General features: G+C 39.6%; 1 protein-coding gene across 8 annotated transcripts in view; it reads left to right on the forward strand.

Annotated features, from left to right (window-relative positions):
* Positions 1 to 9,474: 9,474 nt before the first annotated feature.
* The window catches only part of nrxn3a (neurexin 3a), a 157,347-nt gene continuing 145,736 nt past the window's right edge, over positions 9,475 to 21,085 (forward strand). For all 8 annotated transcript variants that reach the window (XM_061083128.1, XM_061083129.1, XM_061083131.1 and 5 more), the window contains exon 1: positions 9,475 to 10,159. In XM_061083128.1, coding sequence (XP_060939111.1) covers positions 9,475 to 10,159 — 685 coding nt within the window. The remainder of the gene's footprint in view (positions 10,160 to 21,085) is intronic.

Here is a 21,085-nt window from a genome sequence, read left to right on the forward strand (position 1 = left end):
GTTTTATATCTAAGTCATTTCTGAGCGTAACGTGCTAACATGTACGGTGCTCGTTTTATGAAAAATGTGAAACCACCATATTTAATTTGCCTCCTGCCTCCACCCTCACCCTCTCCCCCCTGTATTTTTAAGATGGGGGGTGGGATGGGGGCTGTTTTGGGTAATTTGGCTGTTCCCCTTTTTTTTCTCCTGTTTGGCAGCCGATTAACGGCGCTGACAAATCAGGCGCAAAAAGCCAAGGGCTCTCAAGGTAACACTAATCCCTCTGGGCGGGGAGCGTCAAATATTACGCAGGATTTTTGGAGAATGCTCCTTTCTTTTACCCCCCACGTTCTCTTTTTAATGTCCTTCTTTTCTCAAGGTGCAATATGTGAATTTGCTAGGCCATAAATGTCTGTATCTGGAAAAAAAACTACCACCTATACCGATTTTATTAATTTCTTTTATTTGAATACATATGAAAATATAAAACATTTAAACGACATTGATTATTCCTCTAAAAATATAAATTTCTGCTCATGGGCCAAACGGATTATTGTATGACGCAAAGACGATGAAATATAAAAAAAATCGCATGAAAAACGATTGTTTGATGAAAGAGAAAAAAAAGCGAGTGGCACAGTGAGTGGCAGTGTGATGTTATATAAACCGCTGGTGGTTGTGAGGAAAAAGGCGAGGTATTTGTGGGTGTGTTCACTGGTGGAGTGTGTAGTGATTTGTGAGTGTCTGTAACAATAACAGTGTGTGTGTGTGCGTAGAAGTGTGTGCAGCTAATGAAGAGGTGTATGTACAGGTGTTTGGTTATTTTTTGTGTCTGCAGTCTTTTTGTGCATGTGCGTGCAGTTATACATGTGGTGTGTAAAATTCGATTTTTGTGGTATGTGTCACTTATATATGGTGTGGTCTATATGCAGATGTCAGTATGGTGCAGGCATGTGTGTGTGTGTGTGTGTGTGTGTGTGTGTGTGTGTGCGTGTGTGAGAGAGAGTGTGTGTGTATGCAGGCGTTTGTTGGGTGCTGGGTGCTCTCTAACTGGGTGATGTAATGCCGTGAAGGGTGCTGCAGCAGAACCACAGAGCCCAGAGAAGGCGTGTCTTGCCTGCAGAGTAGCTGGATAACAACAAGGTGCCCACGCTCCATACACAGCCAAAATAACACCTCCCCACCCACAACCACACAACCCTCCATCCCTCACTTCCACGCATCTTCCCATTTTACATGTACCATCCTTTTACTGATCTGATTTCTTTTATCCCTGTCTGTATAAAATGAGCAGCAGAGGCAGAACACATTAAGATACACTGGTCACCACTATAGTGATAGATACAAAAATGTGGATAAACAATACATAATTCCCTTATTTAGATTTCACTCGAGGATCAGCTGCTTGATTTCTAATTGAAAAAAATCAGTTTCTATTGTATCACAGTCGACCTGCTGATCAATGTCGTCATGACATTTAGGGCATGAGTAAGAAGCTGGGGGACATCCTTTCCTTATCTCTCTTCCTAAAATGTGGTGACTGTTCACTTTATCCATTTGATTAAAAACGGCTGATGATAAACTGAGTATATTTTAGTCAGCTATTAATTTTGCATCGTCTTATTTTCCCATTTTTGCAGCAAAGTCTAAATAGAAGCATTTTACATTTATTTCAGTTGATGATTTTACTTGGTGTGGTAATTCTGACTGACTACATGTTATGAAATGTTCTTTTTAAGAGTGTCCTATATATTTTACATAATATCTAGGTTTATTAGGCCGCTGAACAGGATTCTCCGATGACAGTAATTGTGATATATATATATATATATACATGTATATATTTCTTTGCATCTGTGTACATTTTAATAATTTGAGTCGGCCAAAAAAAGTCTTCTTGTTGTTTGTCATTTATCCATAATCAGCCTCAACAGCATTTCCACTGTCTTTACTCTATCACAATCCATACACAACATATTATCAAGGTGATACAGAATTAAGAACAATGTACAATGATGGAGATTGTCATTCAACACTCATCCCTCGGTTTATTACTTAAAATCAATGTAATGAGACCAAACACATGGATATCGACCTAAGATGGTCGCTCAATGCTGCTCTGTGTGCCCACAGACGTTTGTGGCTGACTTGAAATCTGTGTTTGCAACATGATGAAGAGCGAAGAGGACGAGTAACGTGGGGCAGGGCTGTTTCATGAGATGCATGAGTGGGAGTGGATGAGGTGGAACATCCCTCCTCCTGTCTCTCCCCCTCTCCCTCTCTCTGTTTTTACTCAGCTTTTCTCTGCTGTCAGACTGCATGTCCTGCTCAAATCCTTTTGTCGACCGCTGCAGCATCGCAGACCTCTTTGAGGCTACTGTAAGATGTAAACCAGAGTGTCATATTTTGAAGGCCTGGAGGACATTTTGTCACTGCATCCGGATGTGTCTGTGTGTGTGTGCTTGAGAGAAAGAGAGAAAGAGTTCAGCGCACCTGCTGTAAAATTACTAGCAAGTGGAATCCATTTAAACACGAAAGGGCCTACCAGTGGGATGCTTTATTTGCATTTACACTCACACACTTACACACACACACGCACACACACGGACACACAAAACTCTCCATCCCAGGTTGCGTGGTTGTTAATAGGATCCAGAGTGCCACTGCCTTTTGTCAGTGTGTGTATGTGGACTCGTCCCTGTGGGGTTTGTCAAAGGTGCCTTTCACTGAGAACAATGATTCATGCCGTTTAGCCTTTTAACCCCCGATGGTCTACAAAACACGTGCACGCAGACACACACACACGCTGAGGCAAGCTGAAAGTGATGCCTGAACAAGTCTTTCAAACACGAGTGTCCAGTATTTACATGCTTTAAATGCAGAGTGTGTATCAACCATCTTAGATTTATCTGATACCAATCAGCAGAGAGTAGACCTGAAGGAGGCCGAGTTAAGATATGTAATGTGGGGGGGAAACTGCTGCTACTTAACATAAAAGGAAAATTATGTTATTTTGTAAATGTCAAAATAATTTGTTAATAGAACAGACGGCTCAACTTTGACTCCAATTAAGGGCAATTATGTGATTTAAATAGGACAGAGGCTGGAGACAGTTTTCAACACACCTGACTATTCTAATGCACATTAAATAAGCACATTAATACATTATTTACGAAAACCCAAAATTTAAATAAACATAGTATGATTGAAAGAAAACAATAATTTATTTTAAATATTAATTAATTCAGCTATATATGCTTAGTTTATAATTATAATTAAAGCCAGATTTTAAACATTTGTCCGGTAAAATCTTGCTGCTAATGGTTAGTCTGTAATAAATGACATACAATGAATAAAAAACAAACATTGTTTCAAAATATGATAATGAAATGTACTGATTCTGATAATCCTACAATATAATCCAAATGATTCAATGTAGGAGGAAAATGTGATGTCAGAGCTGGAGAGCACCTATTGGCTGATATATTTCCCTTTATAGAGGCTTGATAAGCAGTTTCACATGTATAGATCAAAACCTCAGGCAGTGGGAGGGAGGCTCTGCTCAGGTTGGATAACAGCTCTGAATAAATAAAAATAAATCTCATGGTTGGCAGAGCAACATATATTTCTAATATATAAATCTGGATAGATTGAAAATAATTTTACGTCAGTGGTACACACTACAGAAATACAGGTTTAATTTATTTAGTATAATTTATTTTAATTAAAAAAAGTTTTATCAAATCAATTTTACTTTGATTGCAATAAATTGGCCATTCATCTAATAACACTTTAAAATATATTTTAATAAGGCTCCGGGGTGCAAATGATGATGAAACATGTGACCAAGTCATTTTTTGTATCTGATAGTCATCCAAAGCACTTGCATGGCTGAAGTTTTATCTGAATGGCTGTCAACTCCTCATGTCAGTGTTGTTGCTTAGTGACCATCTCAGCCTTGTTATGGAATCAAGTGTTTATTAGTAAAAGTAAAACAAAATCAGGTCATGTGAAATTTAGGTTTGACGTGAACAATCTGAAAACCGCATGTCCCTTTGTCATTTGAATTTATAACATGTGAAGGGTCTGATATGATTGAAAAAGACAAAAATCTTGCTTATTTTAATATTGTCCAGAGAGCACAACTTTTGACTTAATTTTACATTTAATTTCAAAGTCTTCTTCAAACAGTGAATTAGTAACAACAGTCATCCCAACTTTTTGCAGTATAAAGGTTCATCACTTCATCGTTCAAGATGCAATACCTACCTGTAACATACCTGGAGTGAAAACAGGCTTGCTAAATCAAAACTAAGCATAGTTCCTCTCAATGATGAGATGGAGCCAACAACACCTGGAGAGTTTTGCTGTAACTGTAAAATTGTAGTTCAAAACTTCAACTTGCATAAATATCACCTTGAAATATCTTAAAGCTGTCTTTCACATGTGGTCTAATGATTCTCCAACATGACTTGATTCACATTCATTGATCAGCAGTTGCTCTCTACTGTGCTGTGCTGTGAGCAGGTGTGGGTAAATCTCTCACATGGTTTTTTGATATAACACCTTAGCAAAGGCATTGTGGCGTCACTCGGCTTTGGTTGCGAAATGAGGTGTTTAGGGTTGGTGCCTGTTGGCTCTGTTTCCATGCAGGGCCACAGTGTCACAGGTCAGGATGATTATACCCTGTTGTGTTGTGTCCTTAACGTGTCATGACATTAGTGGGCTAACATTATTTCTGAATAAAGATGCTTATTAGAATTTCTAATGTACCTCAGTACCTCTGTCAAGGGTAAATCTGCTGAGGAGACAACGCTCAAGGTGGCCTCTCTTACGACCGGAACTGCAACAACACATGCTGCAATTCCCCCCATGATGTCACAAGGAAATTACACAGTACAAACCCTATTGACAACACAAGGACAAACTCTTACTTAGTGAACCATGTTGCATTGGGTGTGTATTCCGTATCTTCCAGTGTACAGAGATATTGTTTAAAACTCATGGTATAGTAGGAACGGTTTTTCATTTTTTATTTGAGGCTAGTTGATGAGACAATAAAGAACCCTAATGTCTTGAAGTATTGAATATCAGGTGCTTGCAGAGGGCACACCTACCTGTCTTGATGTCTAGGATACGTCACTTTCCATTGATCACACACTTCAGTACCAGTCTTAATCAATGGAGGTACTTGGATATGTTGCCTTTTTGTCACGGAACAGTATCAGACCAGCATTGTGATCCTCTGGTAATTAATTGTCTCTCATTCTGTTTGTATCCTCATCCATAGTAAATGCTCTTGCATAGTGCAGGGCAACATTGTACACCAGTGTTAAGAAGCACCCAGTAAAGCACTTGTTTTCTTCTTTCTCCATCATGAGGACCTTTCCTTCATTATTTCCCTCTGAATTGAGTGTCCTGCTCTCCTAACATCTGGTCTTATTAATCAATAGTAGTTGGAGGCTGGAAGTTAGGCATTATGAACAGGATCTGATCACCTGACCAGATTACTTGGCCTGTGGTAATAATGTGAAGACTACTTAAGAATTAGGCAAGGGAAAAATGTAACCACAACCGGCATTCAACTCTGTCCACAGATTGTAGGCACACTGCCCCACCTACACTGACTGATACAGAGCACTGGTTGCCTGTTTATACAAAACTTATTTAAATAGATATTACGCTGGGAAGTCACACCAAATTTAACACTACACTTCACTGGGCCAATTACAATACGCAAGGCAAGTGTGATATATATATATATATATATATATATATATATATATATATATATATATATACACGTTCCACTTACAGAAAGACATTTGTAGAATTAATAGGTGAATGAGAGGGGAGCTAGAGTAATTCCAGTTTTCAAAGATGTTCCAAGTATATTCACCGATTGTTTTCAGGGTTTTCGAGGGTTTTTCAAAAAATAGTGTAGCGTAGATCTTGATCCATTTCTGATGTCTCTCTGCTCCAATTAATCTTGGCTGATCAGCTCTCAGACATATGCATTTTCCTGAAGGACAATGCGGACCAAACTGCACACTGTATAGTTGTATTCAACTGGAATAAGATATTGTTTTAAAACAGTTTGTACTGTTAGATCAGTAGGTCTCTTTGAGATTGAAATAAAAAAAAAAAAGACCTGAAAGAAAGATTTGAATCAGACAACCATACAAGCAGCTGATAAAACAATACGATTAAGAAGAATTGCTAGCCTCATAAATAAATACCAGATAATAAAGTTTTCTATAAGTTTCATATAAATTTGTAATAGAGAATGAAGATACCCAGCTTAAGAGCTATTTGCAGTTCAAAGAAAAGATGGAAGTTTGAATTGTAAAGCTTTATAGATAATTCCTTCTTCTCAGTAAGGAAGTCTGTCCAACTTTGTGATACAAAGTGAGCATTGATGAGAGTGAACTTTTTCATTTGTGATACAGTGTAGTGCACTATGATAAGCAGGGTTTAACTGCTGAATGAATGATAGGGCAGTGGAACGGTATGGAATATATCTGTGAACAAGTGCAGACATTAAAGTCAACTGAACAGTCGTTTTAAGACAGCCTTTGACTCTATGCAGAAAGACTGGATTGATTTTGAATTTTTTGTTATCTATATGTAAAACAATGGTATGATTGAGAGGAAATAATTGTAAAGCATTAAAGGCGGATTTAATCATCAGGGGATGTTAAACAGGGATGTTAGAGCACTGATGGCTTGACTCAGCACAAGCAGCCACAACAGTCCTGGGTTCTTTTGTCAGGTGGGGATTAAACCACGAGGATTGCATTTAGCCCTAGCACTGCAGTTAGAGTAGGGTTTTTATCCTCAACAATATCAGATGATTTTAAAACTTTAATAAAGAAAGCAACACAAAACATGAGATTAGATAAAATATCAAAAGATACACAATTGTTTAATTGCAAAGGTAGAGCTGCCTGAACCCAGGATCTTAAAGCAGCTATAACTAACATTTGTATAATATTCATCAGGTATTTTTTTGAAACACTGATTGAGATGCAGGTTGAACGATTAAGTGTTTGCAGTAGTAAGAGTTAAATGTAGACATACTGTAGATCAGAACCAAAGAGACGTGCGACTGTTATATCTCTTTTCATTTGATATTTGAACATTTGAAGAAACAATCATTGTAAATGTGTTTGATACATGAGTTGTATCTACTTCTTTTCACTAAAACATCAATAAACTATGGCATTGTTGCATGGGTGCCAAACCTTTTGGGTTGTGTTTTGATAGTGTAAATGATACATTTAGATTACTTGAGGACACAACTTTAAAAACATTTTTTTCCCATCATATCAATATCATATCATATAATCATATCAAGGTAGATTTAATGTAATCAAAATATAAACTTGACATTGCAACAGTACTTACTGGGGTTTTTCTGTGCGTCTTAGTATTCACCAGGATTGAGGAGAGAGCCGTCTCTCCCGGCTGGTCATCAGATAAAGCCAGTCTGCCTGCGAATGAGAATAATGAGACTAATTTACCCAGCAGATGACCGATAACTCCACAACCTTTGTGGAGGGTAGAGAAAAATGCAGCACCATCACACACAGTTTTAATTAGGATTGGTGGCTGCCAACAGTACAGTAGACTGCAACAGAACAGTCCACTGCACTGATTCTATTTTTAAGAGTGTGTTATAAAACACACATTGGTTTCCTGACAGCAGAGTCATGCATGTATGGGCTACTTGTACAGTCCATCAAGAGATTTTAGGATTTGGGTACCCTCAGGGAGTGGATATTGAATGTCCTGATTACAATATGTGTTTGCCCTGCTATAAGTCCAATAAACAAATACAAATAATAGCCATCACTTCCCACCAGTTTCCTTCTTGACTGTGTGTGGTGATGCTGTTCACAGATAGTTTATATATGAAATTCCGGTGCTTCTTAAATTAAGTTTTCCTATTACCTGAAAAGTCAGTGTTACACACCATATAACACAACTACATGTCAAGTTTTATGAGCATGTCGGGGACATTTTCTGTTGGGAAATGAAGAATTGTTGCAATTTCATCATTAATCATTTGACAAATCAAATCTCTTGGATGTGATATATCTAAATCATGCTAAGCTCCGATGCCAGTGGAAAATGCCCATAGCTGATTGGCAGGTGGATGCCACCTCAAGCTGTTGTTCTTCTCAACAATTTAAAGTGCTCTTAATCAATGTGGTTGATACAGTCAGTGGCGTGGAAATATCCAGTTCCTTTGCTTTAGCAAATAATGCAAACATAGGAATTCAAATTGGAAGATTTAGTAAAATCACTACTGCTGCTGTGAGTGGTACATTATTTTAAGCGAGATAGCACAACTAATATTTGACTCGTTGATGGAGGTACAGTCGCTTTGATACTTAATATTCCATTCATTCCAAAAATGAATATTGTTGGATCAACAAAAAAAAATACTTGTTCAACTTATAAAGTTGTATTCTCACAATTGCCAACTTTAATTTGAAAAAACTCAATTCACTTGTTTGTATTGAACTCTCTGACTTTTCTCATTAGTTCAAGCAAGCGCCACCTTGACCTGATACAATGTGACCCATTATTATAAATAATAAAAATAACTATGAGGGCATCTTTGTATTTCACATGGTGATACATCTATAGCTGCTCAGGTTGTTTGGTCTATATCAATTAACTGTTCTTTGTGTTAATAAAATAATAAAAATAAATGAACAAATGTTGTAGACTACAAATTTGAAGTGGCATTAAAATTGAAATTGTATAAGATACATACGGGTTCTTATTTATTATTATTATAATATGTTTAAAAATGAGTATAGTACATTAGATCCCATGTACACACATATGTAACTTTTTGTTAGGATTGTGCACATACTACCATCATGGGGTTTAGATGCAAGAAAGCATCCGGGATGTGTTCACTATTATTATTACTGTTATTAATATTCATATTATCAGAGGAATGGATGGTGATGAAGCCATTGTAACTCTCTGTCCCTCTTTTTTCGACAGTGATGGAATTGAGAGAGGCCAGCGGATCCCTTGTGAGCTCAATTTCCCAGCAGACAACATGAAGGAGGAAATTCTACTCGCCCTGATAGACAGAGAGGTCCATCCCATCAGACCTTACACCATGAGTGTTGATAACATCTCTTTTGAAGAGTAAAACAAATATATTAAAACATCACCACCTCCTCCCTTCTCACACTCCTTTCATTTACCCAACAGAGGAAAACAACAATTCCTTCACACGACCACCCTGCAACTTCTGGACAATTCACAGATGTAACTGACCTTACGACTGTTAACTTCAACGACTGTTCTCCTGCTGCTGCCCTTTTCCTTTTACACACCTATACACATAGTGCACATACTGTTGATAAAGCTATGGTTCCTGTAACTCAGTCTAACTGCCCTAAAATTTCAATCTGATTGAAATCTCCTCAGATACCTTTTTGGATGAATAGATTCTTCGCAGCTATGGATCTTGTAGGTTTTTCTATTAGGCTGCAAATGTTCCTCAGCACATGTCTGGGACTGGAATTTTTAGGCACTCCCGGTCAGTGGGCACGCTACCTCCGCTGGGACGCCAGCACCCGCGGTGACCTCAGCTTCCAATTCAAGACAGAGACCTCAGAGGCACTGATGCTGTATTTCGATGACGGAGGCTACTGTGACTTTCTTCAGCTGTCGGTGGTGGAGGGCCAGCTGCAGCTGCGCTTCAGCATTGACTGTGCCGAGACCACAGTTGTGTCAGACAGACGAGTGGACGACGGCAGCTGGCACTTTGCCACTCTGAGCAGGTATAACCTGCGTACAGTGCTGGTACTGGATGGCCAGGCCACAGCTGATGAGGTGCGGCCACAGCGACAGTTCATGAAAATAGTCAGCGACCTGTTCCTGGGTGGAGTGCCTCAGGATATCCGCAACGGTGCACTCACTCTGCCCACAGCGCGAAACATGCAGCCCTTCCAGGGCACAATTACAGACCTCAAATATGGCATCTCGCAGCCCCTGTTTCTGGGAAGCCTCAAGGTGCCCCTGGAGTCAGAAGGATGGTGCACTGTGAACCCATGTGAGAATGGTGGTACATGCTCAGTGGTGGATGGAGAGCCCATCTGCGACTGCTCCAAAACCGAGTACAGGGGCCGCTTCTGCAATGAAGGTAACTCACACATTTCCCTCTGATAGACTTAAGCAGCACTCCAACTGTGAAACACTCACTTCAACTTTGAATTCTCCATCTTTTGTAAATTGTGATTTATTTCCAAGAGATCATTATACAAAAATTGCCTTACAGTCCACTGCTGTTCCTGGAGGCTTCATTTGAATCGCTAAACAAATCAGACATATGACCAGTAATTCAAAAGTCTGGGACCAAAATTAGAAAAAGGTCATCCAACAATATCATCCCCACAATTTTTCCAAATGAAGAACTCTGAAGTGGCTGAAGGTCCTTTAACATTTGGAGACCTGCATCATATATCAGCATGGGTGAAACAAGCTATTTATAATGTAAATCCATACCTGTGCAATGATGCAGCTGATTTCACCTGTCAGACTGTCCAACGTAAATGTATTTGTCATGTTACAGTATATGAATGTGAAAGATCAATGTCATGACTTCAGACACTTGCCTTTTTATCTCTCTAGTCAATGGATTAGTTTCTGTTATCACTCCTGGTTTCATGGGCACAAAGAGGTTTTTGGGCTTTCTTGGCTGTCTCTATATAATATAATAATAGCATTATCCCTATATTTATTGTTGGATGCGATGTATGTGTGTGTGTGTGTGTATGAAAGAGAGAGACTGAGACTGTAAAATCAAAAAGCCAATCTAAGCATGGTTAGTCAGTGAGGCGCAGGTTAATGGCGTCGCTCCTGCAGGCAGTGATAAGGACGCCTTTAGAGAGGATGAGGCCTCCTGAGCCCCCTTTCTTCACCCAATCACAAGATGGCAGGTGTTTTATTTCAAATCCTTTTGTGTTGAGAATTTTTCCTAAGCTGTGTTTCAGTGGCTCTACAGCTGGCTTCACCCTCACCAAAATTGATGTCTATTAAAAGAAAGCCCTTACTCTTTTCCCCCATGTATTTCCTCCCTGCATGCCAAATAAAATGCACTTTCACCTGCTTTATGTAGGAACTTGGATTTCCTGTAATTTGATCAATCCTGAGCACAGAACTCCCTGTTTTGTTGTGGAAATCAGTGAATGTGCACTTGCTGCATAAAATGGATCCAGGCACCTCTGCTCTGCAAAAAACTCTTAACATGAACTTAATTATTCACAATCAATACCAGGTTTTTCAGCGACTGAGGAGTAAAAAATAGTATTGCCTACCAATAAGATAATCAACGCCACTTAAATAAGAAATCTGCTCAACTCTAATGAATTTATCCAATTAATTAATTTAAATCACAGGTATTTTCTTTTAACATATTTGTTGCGATATTCTTTTCCTCCACCTTTGAATTTCTAATGCTGAACCTTTTGGAAATATGGAAATTACATCCCATTTGGGTTGAGGCCAAATCCCTGCTACATTAAAAGGCCAGGGAATCTGGAATTTTAAGATTAGTTGTTGTTCTTTATCTTTCTCTGCCAGTGTTTGAAATAAATGAGAATGCATGGCGGGGGCAGGGGGATGGTGTTGGGGCTTTACCTCTTCCCTGTTTCTGGGTGGTGGCTGAGCTGCTTTCGCTCAGCTGATTAAATTGATGGCAGGGGTCTGAGGGCAGAACTGTTTGTCCGTTGGTTTAGTTGTCTTTCAGTGCAGACACATGAGAACAACAGGATTGTAGCTGGGGTATAAAAATGATTAATTAAAATCTGCAAGCTCAGCCAGTGCTTTTGTCACGACGTCAGGCAGCAGGTCTGGCTGCACCTTCTGACTTGCACTGAGAGGAGAAAATACATGTTTTAAATGTTTGCATGCTGTATTATTGAACTTAATTGCATTTGTGTGTGTAAGCTTAATGGAACAGTTATGTCGTGCGAACACAAATAAAGCTTTTCGTTTTAAAGGTAATAATGACGCGGATCAATAATCTGCACCTCACGTCGACATCGCCAATTTCCCTCTCCGTCTCAAAAATGTTCGTACTCATAGGTCAGAGTAAGCGCATAATCTCCCGTCAAGTTTGTTTTTATAAATCCCAACGTTTGCTTGAGAAGTGGTGTATGCAAGTTTCAGGCCCCATTTGTGCGTACACAACGGTTTTACTCTTTTTTTGTCTTGATCTTAACAGTAGCCAAATTGATCACCATCAACACCAAGTGTCACCATCTTTGTTTATGTTTGCCGTACACAATTCCGTAGCATCTAAGCAAATTCGTGAACAAAACGTTCACAACGCAGCTGGTTGCCTTCTTGTATGCGTGGTTGAACAGTTAGTGTGGTGTAGGCCTAAGACCTCTACTTTTATGGCAGTAAGTGTTCTTCTGCATACAGCGGCCTTTTCCAGTAGCTGGGCATGTTGATGAGCTCCTGGGAAGGGTGCACATACTGACGCTATAAATACAGTATACTCTGTAACATTTAACCAACTGTGTACTTTAGCTGATATAGATGGATGTTTTATAAGCTCACCCACTCCATGCTACAACAGAACATATGTCTCTATATAATAAATTAAGATAATTAAATTAGAATGTATGATGTTTGAGTACTGCTAAGACGAATATTATTTGAATTACTCAGAAATATTATATCAACGTAGAAATAGCATAAAAGTATTTGAATTACTAATCCTAGAAGATGAAATGTGTTCTAATTCTGCTACTGTGTTTACATGTGCACTAGTATCGCCTGTGTATCAGGCGGCTGTAGCAGAGGGGTAGAGCGGTCGTCCTCCAACCTGAAGGTTGGCAGTTCGATCCCATTCATCCCCCCCGTCGAAATGTAGTGCGGCTAATAAAATGCACTGGTTGAATAGCAAACTGGAAAGTCCCTCAACGTAGACACTACAATGTACTGTTGGTTGGTCCTTTATCTATAACCCGACCTTGGGTACTGCTTAAAGAGAGGGGGGAGTATCTGTGGAATTTAGACAGACACCATTCTCCTGTACAGATACAATATAGATAATATATACTGGCATATACAGTTATATTTGAGAATAGTCAAAAATTCCTCAACAGTCATTATGGAGTTCAATAGCACCGAATGGAGAGAAACATTTATTGTATGAGTAGGGTAGTATCCTTCTACCGGCTGTGTGTCATAGTTGAACCGTTCATGGGAACATCTGAAGCCCTGCTGGCGCAGGCTTTTACCAACATACAGATAATTAAATCTATCAGTTTTTAAAGAGCAGGATAAGGGCTTAGCTAGGATACTGAAATCAGGATATGACGTTAACCTGCTTAAATAAAATAAATGAAATATTGAGTTGATGCTGCTTTCCCACACATTCCTTCTGAATGTTATATCGCATCCTCTACTACTTCTCCTTTAATATAATCCATCACAAAGTTTATATGAAGGCCTGTTATTCATGTGCATACAAGGTACTAAGAGAGATACGAACCAACAGTAGTGGCGCTTTTCCTTATTCCCAGCTGAGGGAGTGTTTTTCCTCAGATGTGTGTCAGCAACTGGACATAAACACTAGTTGGTGTAGAGGCTGAACACGAGGATAAACCTGATGATATCAGTAGCTGCTATGGCAGGAACAGAGGGGCAACTCACAAAGAAGATTATTACTTTTTAATTAGCTCCACATTTTTTGTCTTGTTACTGCTTGTGTTGCAGAATACTGCCCCTGGTCCTCCTGCCAGCACACACTGCTGTGAAATTAAATGCCTTAAAGAAGATCCTGGAGACTGCAGAGTTCATTACCCTCCACTGTTTGTTTGACAGAGCAACATATTGAGGATGTTCTTTGCGTGGTCCTCACAACAGTGGGGCTAAAATATAATATCTATGCTGAGGGTGGCACTTTCAAATCAAAAAATTTTATGTTCTGAAGAGTTGGGCGATGATATGAATGTGCTAAGTAGATGCTATGGCAATTTCCTTGTTAGATCATCTTATGTTTTCAACTTTAACTCAGGGAACACAAATGATGGAATACTCATAGGCCCTGTCTTCTGGGAAGCATAAATGTGCTTCGTAATGTTCACCTTTAATAATTGCCCATTGATTTGTCTTTGTCCCATATAAATTACAGCTTTACAGCGAAGGGAGTAAATAAAGGCATATAATTTATTCTATTGGGATCCTGGGAATCTTCCATTATGATGAAACTATCAGGGTTTTCCCCCAGGAAGCAGTTGGCACACTTGTCCTTTTCAACGACATGTAGTGCCACTGCTGCTGACACAAAAGTTAAAATAACAGAATCGTTGTATTCCATGTAATTCTCCAAAGACATTTAGCACAGTGGAACTATTTGGATTTATTCAAGTGAGGGATATGTGAATATAATGTTCTCTCTTCTGTCGTGCTGTAAGTCTCTGAAGATATCCTCTTTTTAGCCTCTCATGACTCACTCGTACAGTTCTTGCTCCAAAATAGACACACCGCTACCACCTCACCACCCCCTGCCCCTAAGTGCTGTGCTGGGTGACTCAGTGAGGCATCAGTGTGAGAGCACTGGTGACCATGGTTGCTAGGCCACTTTCCCCAACCTTGATTTACAGCCTCCACAATGGGAACCATTCCCAGCGTTGATTTACATCTGACTCTCCCTCTCCCGCCTGGCCGCATGGCCGCCTCCTGCCAGGCACTGATAGGTGAGTGGAAGCGGGGAAGTTAAGCAGCTTTTAGAGAATTTGGATTGTTGATTGTTGAGGGATAAATAAGATGCTTAATGAGGCTGGCTGAGGTAGGTTGGTTGTGCCGGCTTTTTGAATACATCAGAGGAAGAATATGACATGACTGAAAGTCAAAACATGAACGTATGGCTGTGTATTTTACACAGTACATAGTGTTTGACTGATGGGCTCAATCAGACACTAAGGCCCAATCCTATTTCACCCCTTGGCCCTATCCCTACTCCTTGTTTTCGAGAGTTATCTTGCCCCTTGAAACGGAGTTACAAGGGCTAGTGTTGAAATCTTACCCTACGAATTGGAACAGCCCTTCAAGAAGCTGTTACATCATTAGTAGTCATCGCAAAAACCTGAAACGTCACCAGTATTTGTAGATGTAAACAGACAAGACACAACGTTTTGGCTGGGATGTCATTGTGATAACAATTTTGAGATCTTAAATAAACCAATGTTATTGTTTGAAGTTACTAAAGTGACAAGCCTTTGATATCCAAATAACATCTATGCTAATGCAGGTGAATCGATGACATTTGAAATCAAAAAGCTTAGATGCTCGGCATTATTTCACGTATGAATCAAAAGCAAACAGCTTCAGTGAGCAACAAGGGGTCTGTAGGCAACCCTGCCAGGATGCTTTGTTATTAGAGGAGCATTTACATTCTGTAACATTGGATGGTCATGCAAACAAAACCGCTCGCAATCAAAAAGTTAAAAAGACCATAATACATTGAAACGATATTAAACTAAGAAATTACAATCATTATCATAATTTTTAAATCCATATTAATGGAGAAAATTGTGGGTCTCTCCCACAGCTTGCCGGAGATTTGCAAGGCATTCTGGGTACCCCATGGTTTGAACTGTGAGTCTGAAAAATCTTCGTTTCGAGGGCTATAGAGCCCTAACACTTCATCCTTTGAGGTATTTGGACAGCACAACACTACAAGTGTACGTGCAAATGGGCTTAAGCATCTCATATAGAAGCTTACAGTATAATCACATTAATGCAAACAAAACTAAAATCCCAAGGCGGAACAAATACCACCCAGTACTCTATACAGTATTCTATCTAAATTCTAGTATAGTGTATGCATTATTTTACAATAAATAAAAAAAAATTGCAATAAACTGAAAAAAAAATAAAGTCCCTCTAAGATATGTACAGAGCTGTGTTATACTCACCCCTCTGATATCATTCTTATCTCCTTCTTACTTTTCATTCATTCATTCATTCCAGTAACTTTGCCATTTTTGGTGGCCTTCACTTTTGGAGTATGGGTACTAAGAGGAACAGGACACTGTCTTCAGACTGACCTGAGCCCTACCAGAAAAGAAAAAAAAGCAGCCCTGTCATTCACGAGACTGCAGCCTGTCCAGTCAGAGCAGTGGGGCTGCTCACACAGATGGCTCTGCTGTAGCAGTGACATCTCATCCGGCAAGGTGCTGCATTGGCCAATCAAACTCATGCTAACACATACCTGGTAGTTTGCCTTGAAGTTGGCATATTTCTATTGTTTACCTCACGATTGTCCAAGCAAAATGTAAATAAATTGGCTATGAGTATTCCAAACCATTATGCAGTGTTCTGGTTTTTGATGAGCTCATAAACAGATTATTGGATCATACTTAATCCTACCAGCACAAAATAAGCAGCCGCCTCACCAATGAAGCCATTGTGTTGTCTTACATCAGTTCAGAAAACTTTTTTCACTCTGAATTTCTGTTTCTGCCCTTTGAGCTGCTGAAAGGAAAAAAAAAGCTATTGTAAATAATGAATGAGTGGAAACAAAAAATAAATGACATTCTGGTAAACATGGAGGAAGTGCTTAAGTCTAACAGAGAATCCAAAAGAAAGTGTATTGACGATCCCTTTGATGGTTGGACATCATGCATTGATATAATCAGTAGAATCAGCCTACACCTGATTTGGACTGCAAGAATCTGTATTTGGGTTTGTATAGTTACAGATATGGACCAACTTTTATTTCTTTTTAAATACACTATGAAATAAATTCCAATTCCTTTATAAAATCTGAACTTGAGATAAATGTTTGCGCCAGCCACTATTTCACAAAACTTCACAGAGGTGAAAAAAAAGTTGCCCTGCTATAGCACCGCTGACTCAAGGCAGGTTGTCTCCAGATTCTGATCCAACCATCTGCAGCCTCAGGAGAAATCCAGATGTAGCAGACAAGGCTACATGTTCCAGTTTTCAACTGTCCAGTGTTGATGAATCAGTGTCCAATGTAGCCTCAGATGTGTTCGTGGCTCACAGGAAAGGAACCTGATGTGGTCTCTGCAGTTGTAATACATACACCTCAGGGATAAACATTTTGTTCATTCTTAGATGCTTCTCTGCTCACCATAGTGGCGAACAGTGGTTATTTTAGTAACCGAGCCTTCTGTCAACTCAAAATAAGAAGAGGAGGACTTTCCATCACACATTTTACAAATAACCATGCACTGCTGTCAAAAGCGGGACTCTAGCTGGATATCCCCCTGGTTGACGGGATGCTGAGAGACACAGACTATGTTGAAGACATTTCCCCTTGAGGCCCCCCACTGGTGGCTCTTGCTTATTCATGGTAAACTGGCTCCAATATCTCAGCTGGAGCATAAAGAAGATATAGCCAGCTTTCTCTGAAAAAGAAAAAGCATTTCATGTCACACAAATATAAAGATGTTTAATACCCTTGTCATCGCTGTCTCCTCTGGGGCACTGAGCCATGGCCTCTCACCAAGAGTCAAGCTTGCAGGCTTGATGTGTTTGACTTGGACTCACTCTGCTGCCTGTAAAATGCTGCCTGATGCGACCTTATCCAAAATGACACCATACTTGCACAGACCGATCAAACTCAGCTTCTATCCTCCCAAGACAGAGACAACTGCACAGTCTGGGTCACCTTCTGCCCATGTTCCCTGACCGGAGCAGATACTTAGAGAGATAGATTGGATGAAGAGGCTCTGTGGTACCTCCCTGGATCCTGGCACATGAACACTTCCTGGAGGCTATTGGTGGATTGCTCTCTTATTCCATCTTCTGTGTCTAACATTGGCAAGAGTGAGAGTTACAAAAAAATTACTTTATAATATGATCTACATATACTATGCACTTCAGGTAAAATACATTGTTAGTTACTAGGAATAAACATTGTAGAATTCTAATGCATGATATCAATGAGTAAATGATTCACTAACTTTCATTCAGATCCAAAAACCTTTGTCTCTCAGCCTTCCTTTCTTCTGAGCATTACCTAGAAAACACAACTTCTTTCAGTCTGTACTGCCGCCATTCAGCCAAAGGTCTAGTATCTGTGTGCCACCGTTACAGGAGCAGATGGCCTGTGCCGGCCTCCCTTGCTGTTCCCCCAGCTGTCCATGTGTTCATATCAACATAAAACATGACTGCTGCTAGTGAAATCATTGAGGAGATTATTGTTTTTACAATGATGATGATGAATCCAATAAGAATCCAACCTGAGGCACTGTACTGACGTGATCCTTTGTCCTTTGGGACTAGTATGTGTGCTTGTGTGTATGGATTTACTTCTGTCTTTTTGAAGACCAATATAAACATTTGGCCTTACAGAGTGAGAACATTTTGGCTGGTCCTCACTTTCTGGTATTCTCCAAGGGACTGGTTTTAGGTTAAAGGCAGGGTTGATAAGTGGTTTCTGAAACAATATTTATCTTATTTGTTTAAATCATTTTCACATTCTGAGAGCCATACACAAATAAAGTCGTCATCGCTGATTTACCTGCCTGCCTGCATCCTGCCGAACCGCAAATTGCTCATAACCTGGGTCTTTACGAACCGGAGACATGCAGCGCAGAAGGTTTGGTTAAAGGGAGAGTTCACTGAAAAATGTAAATTCACTCATAATCAACTACCACCATTTGAGTCCACAAAACACTTCTTGAGTCTCAGAAGTAAACTTTGTAGCAGCGGAATCCGATACAACTGAAGTAACTTGTGACAGAGACGTCAGAAGTAATAAAACAACAGAAAAAACATAACATGCCTCCCTACTGCTCGTGTGGTGTCTTCCAAGTGCATGCAAGCCCCGACATTCATATTCCACTCAAAACGGCATAATTTGTGTCTTAAGCCTAAATGTCCACTGATATCTTCTTACGGACCCTACGACACACCATCGTGTAGCTAAGTCTGCTAGCTTAACCACTTTTGCAGGAGTTTTATGCTTACATCACTTTGTAAATTACCTTGTTTTGAGTCGGATTTAAATGTTGGAAATTGCGGACACATGGATGATAACACACGAGAAGTATGGAGGCATATTATGTTTTTTTACGTTGTTAATTACGTTGTAAATTTCCGTCACCATTTACTTCAATTGTATCGTATTCGGCTGCTAAAAAGTTTACTTCTTAGACTCCAGAAGTGTTTCTTGGACTCAAACACTTCACCGATCCCTCTATCAGCATAGTGGTGGATAGATAATGAGTGGATTTTTTATTTTTCAGGCAACCATCCCTTTATGGGTTAGGTTAGGCTTTGACATTAGGTACAAGTAGTTGTAATTGCTAAGGTTAGGGTAAGGGGTTATTCATTATGTTAACAAGTCAAGATAGAGGTATAATTCTTTCTGTGTGTGTGTGTGTGTGTGGGTGTATGTAGCTTTTTGACTGCTCCAGCATACCTTCCCTGTTATGGTTTACCTTCCATTTATATAAAATGCAGAGAACAATCAGTTAAGCCAGCAGTGATGAAAGGAATCAGAATTTGGCACACCTCATTAATAACAGTGCTCTCCCACTTTATCCAACACATCATGAATCATCCCTTTAAATAATCCATCCCTTTAAGTAATCCACTTTGAGCTCTAATCCCCCACTATCCTTGCCTCACCTTTTGGGTATTGAATTAAACACGAGTCAAAGCCTAACCTAGATTATGTGTCCACTGATGAATAAATAAATTTGTCAAAGCGCTAGTGAGTCACCCCAAAGAATGGTGATGTGTTTAGACTTCCTTTTTTAGAAAGAATCTATGAAGAGACCTGGAGGATTTCTTACATTCATAATACCGGGGAAATGGTTTGTATCTCTCTGATGCAGTAATTATAAAATAAATGCTAGTGAACTTGCCACTGGAAATTGTACCCATGAGTGTTTGATTGGTTTGTTGACTGGTACCTTGTTAAATATTTATGTATTTGCATTGCTATCTGTCCACGCACAAACACTAGTGCACATATACTCACTAAAACCTGATGGGAACAGAGGCAAAATACATGGAAAGTAAACTGCCAAAGGAAGTAGGTCAAGATAGAGAACAAAATAATGATAGAGCAGGAGGGAGGGCAAGAGAATACAGCTGATCATCAGGAGAAAGGGAGAGAGAGGATGAGCTGCGGATGATGGATTAGTCAGAAAGTCAAACAAAAGTGGGAGAAAAAACTGAAAGATGAATCTGTTAATCTGTTTTCTCCCTTTTGTTAGATCTTTTATCTGCTCTGTCCTCAGTTGGTTGGAAGCATCCTTTGTTATTCCATCATAGGACGTTTACTCACTGCACATACAATCCTTACCTCTACAGAAAAAAAATCTGGCATTGGTTTAATGGTCATAAACTAAACTGTTATTTTTCCTAATGAAAAACATTGGGTTGTGTGAGTTAGAGTCTCTCCAGAACAAAGCAGTAATGTGTATTGTTGTAGTCCTCCAAAACCTCCTACAGCAGTGGCGGGTCCATGGGCAGGGGCAAAGGGGCCCCAGCTGATTAAATCTGATGGGCCCCTGAATTGCCTCTGTCCTGTCAGTAGTTTAACAATACTAACAGTTTGTTAAGAAATTTAATCTTAGAAGCTTTTTGAAGAACAATGTGCTTGAACAAGGGCCAATTTTCAAAATATATTTAATGACGTGTTATTTGGCCTAAAGCTTTAAAGCTAACAGTGAGTAATGACTGACTTAAATGTGCACCTAACTGAATCAGGAATTTGATTCGCATGAAGTAATGCATTACTGATGGCCTTGTATTTTAGTTACGTTGCTAGAAGTTCATCTTTTCAAATCACATTAATGCAGCAAAATGTATACGTTACGTTCTGCGTCCTGAAGGTGCACCACCCCTTGCCGGAACGTACCGAAGATTCCTGTGTAGTTGTGAACATGTCTTAGCAGAGAATCTCCCACTGTGTTGTGTGAAAGGCAAACCAGAGAGAAAGTCTGGACCCTTTTCTGCAGACATCCTCAGTAGTTCATGTCTGAAAACGGCTTTAGAAAGTCTAGCTCCCAAGTACTTTCCTGATGTATTGACCTGGTATGTGCCCTCTTGACTGCTCAGATTTGCT

The sequence above is a fragment of the Limanda limanda genome, chromosome 12 (genome assembly GCF_963576545.1).
Source record: "Limanda limanda chromosome 12, fLimLim1.1, whole genome shotgun sequence".
Lineage (NCBI taxonomy): Eukaryota > Metazoa > Chordata > Actinopteri > Pleuronectiformes > Pleuronectidae > Limanda > Limanda limanda.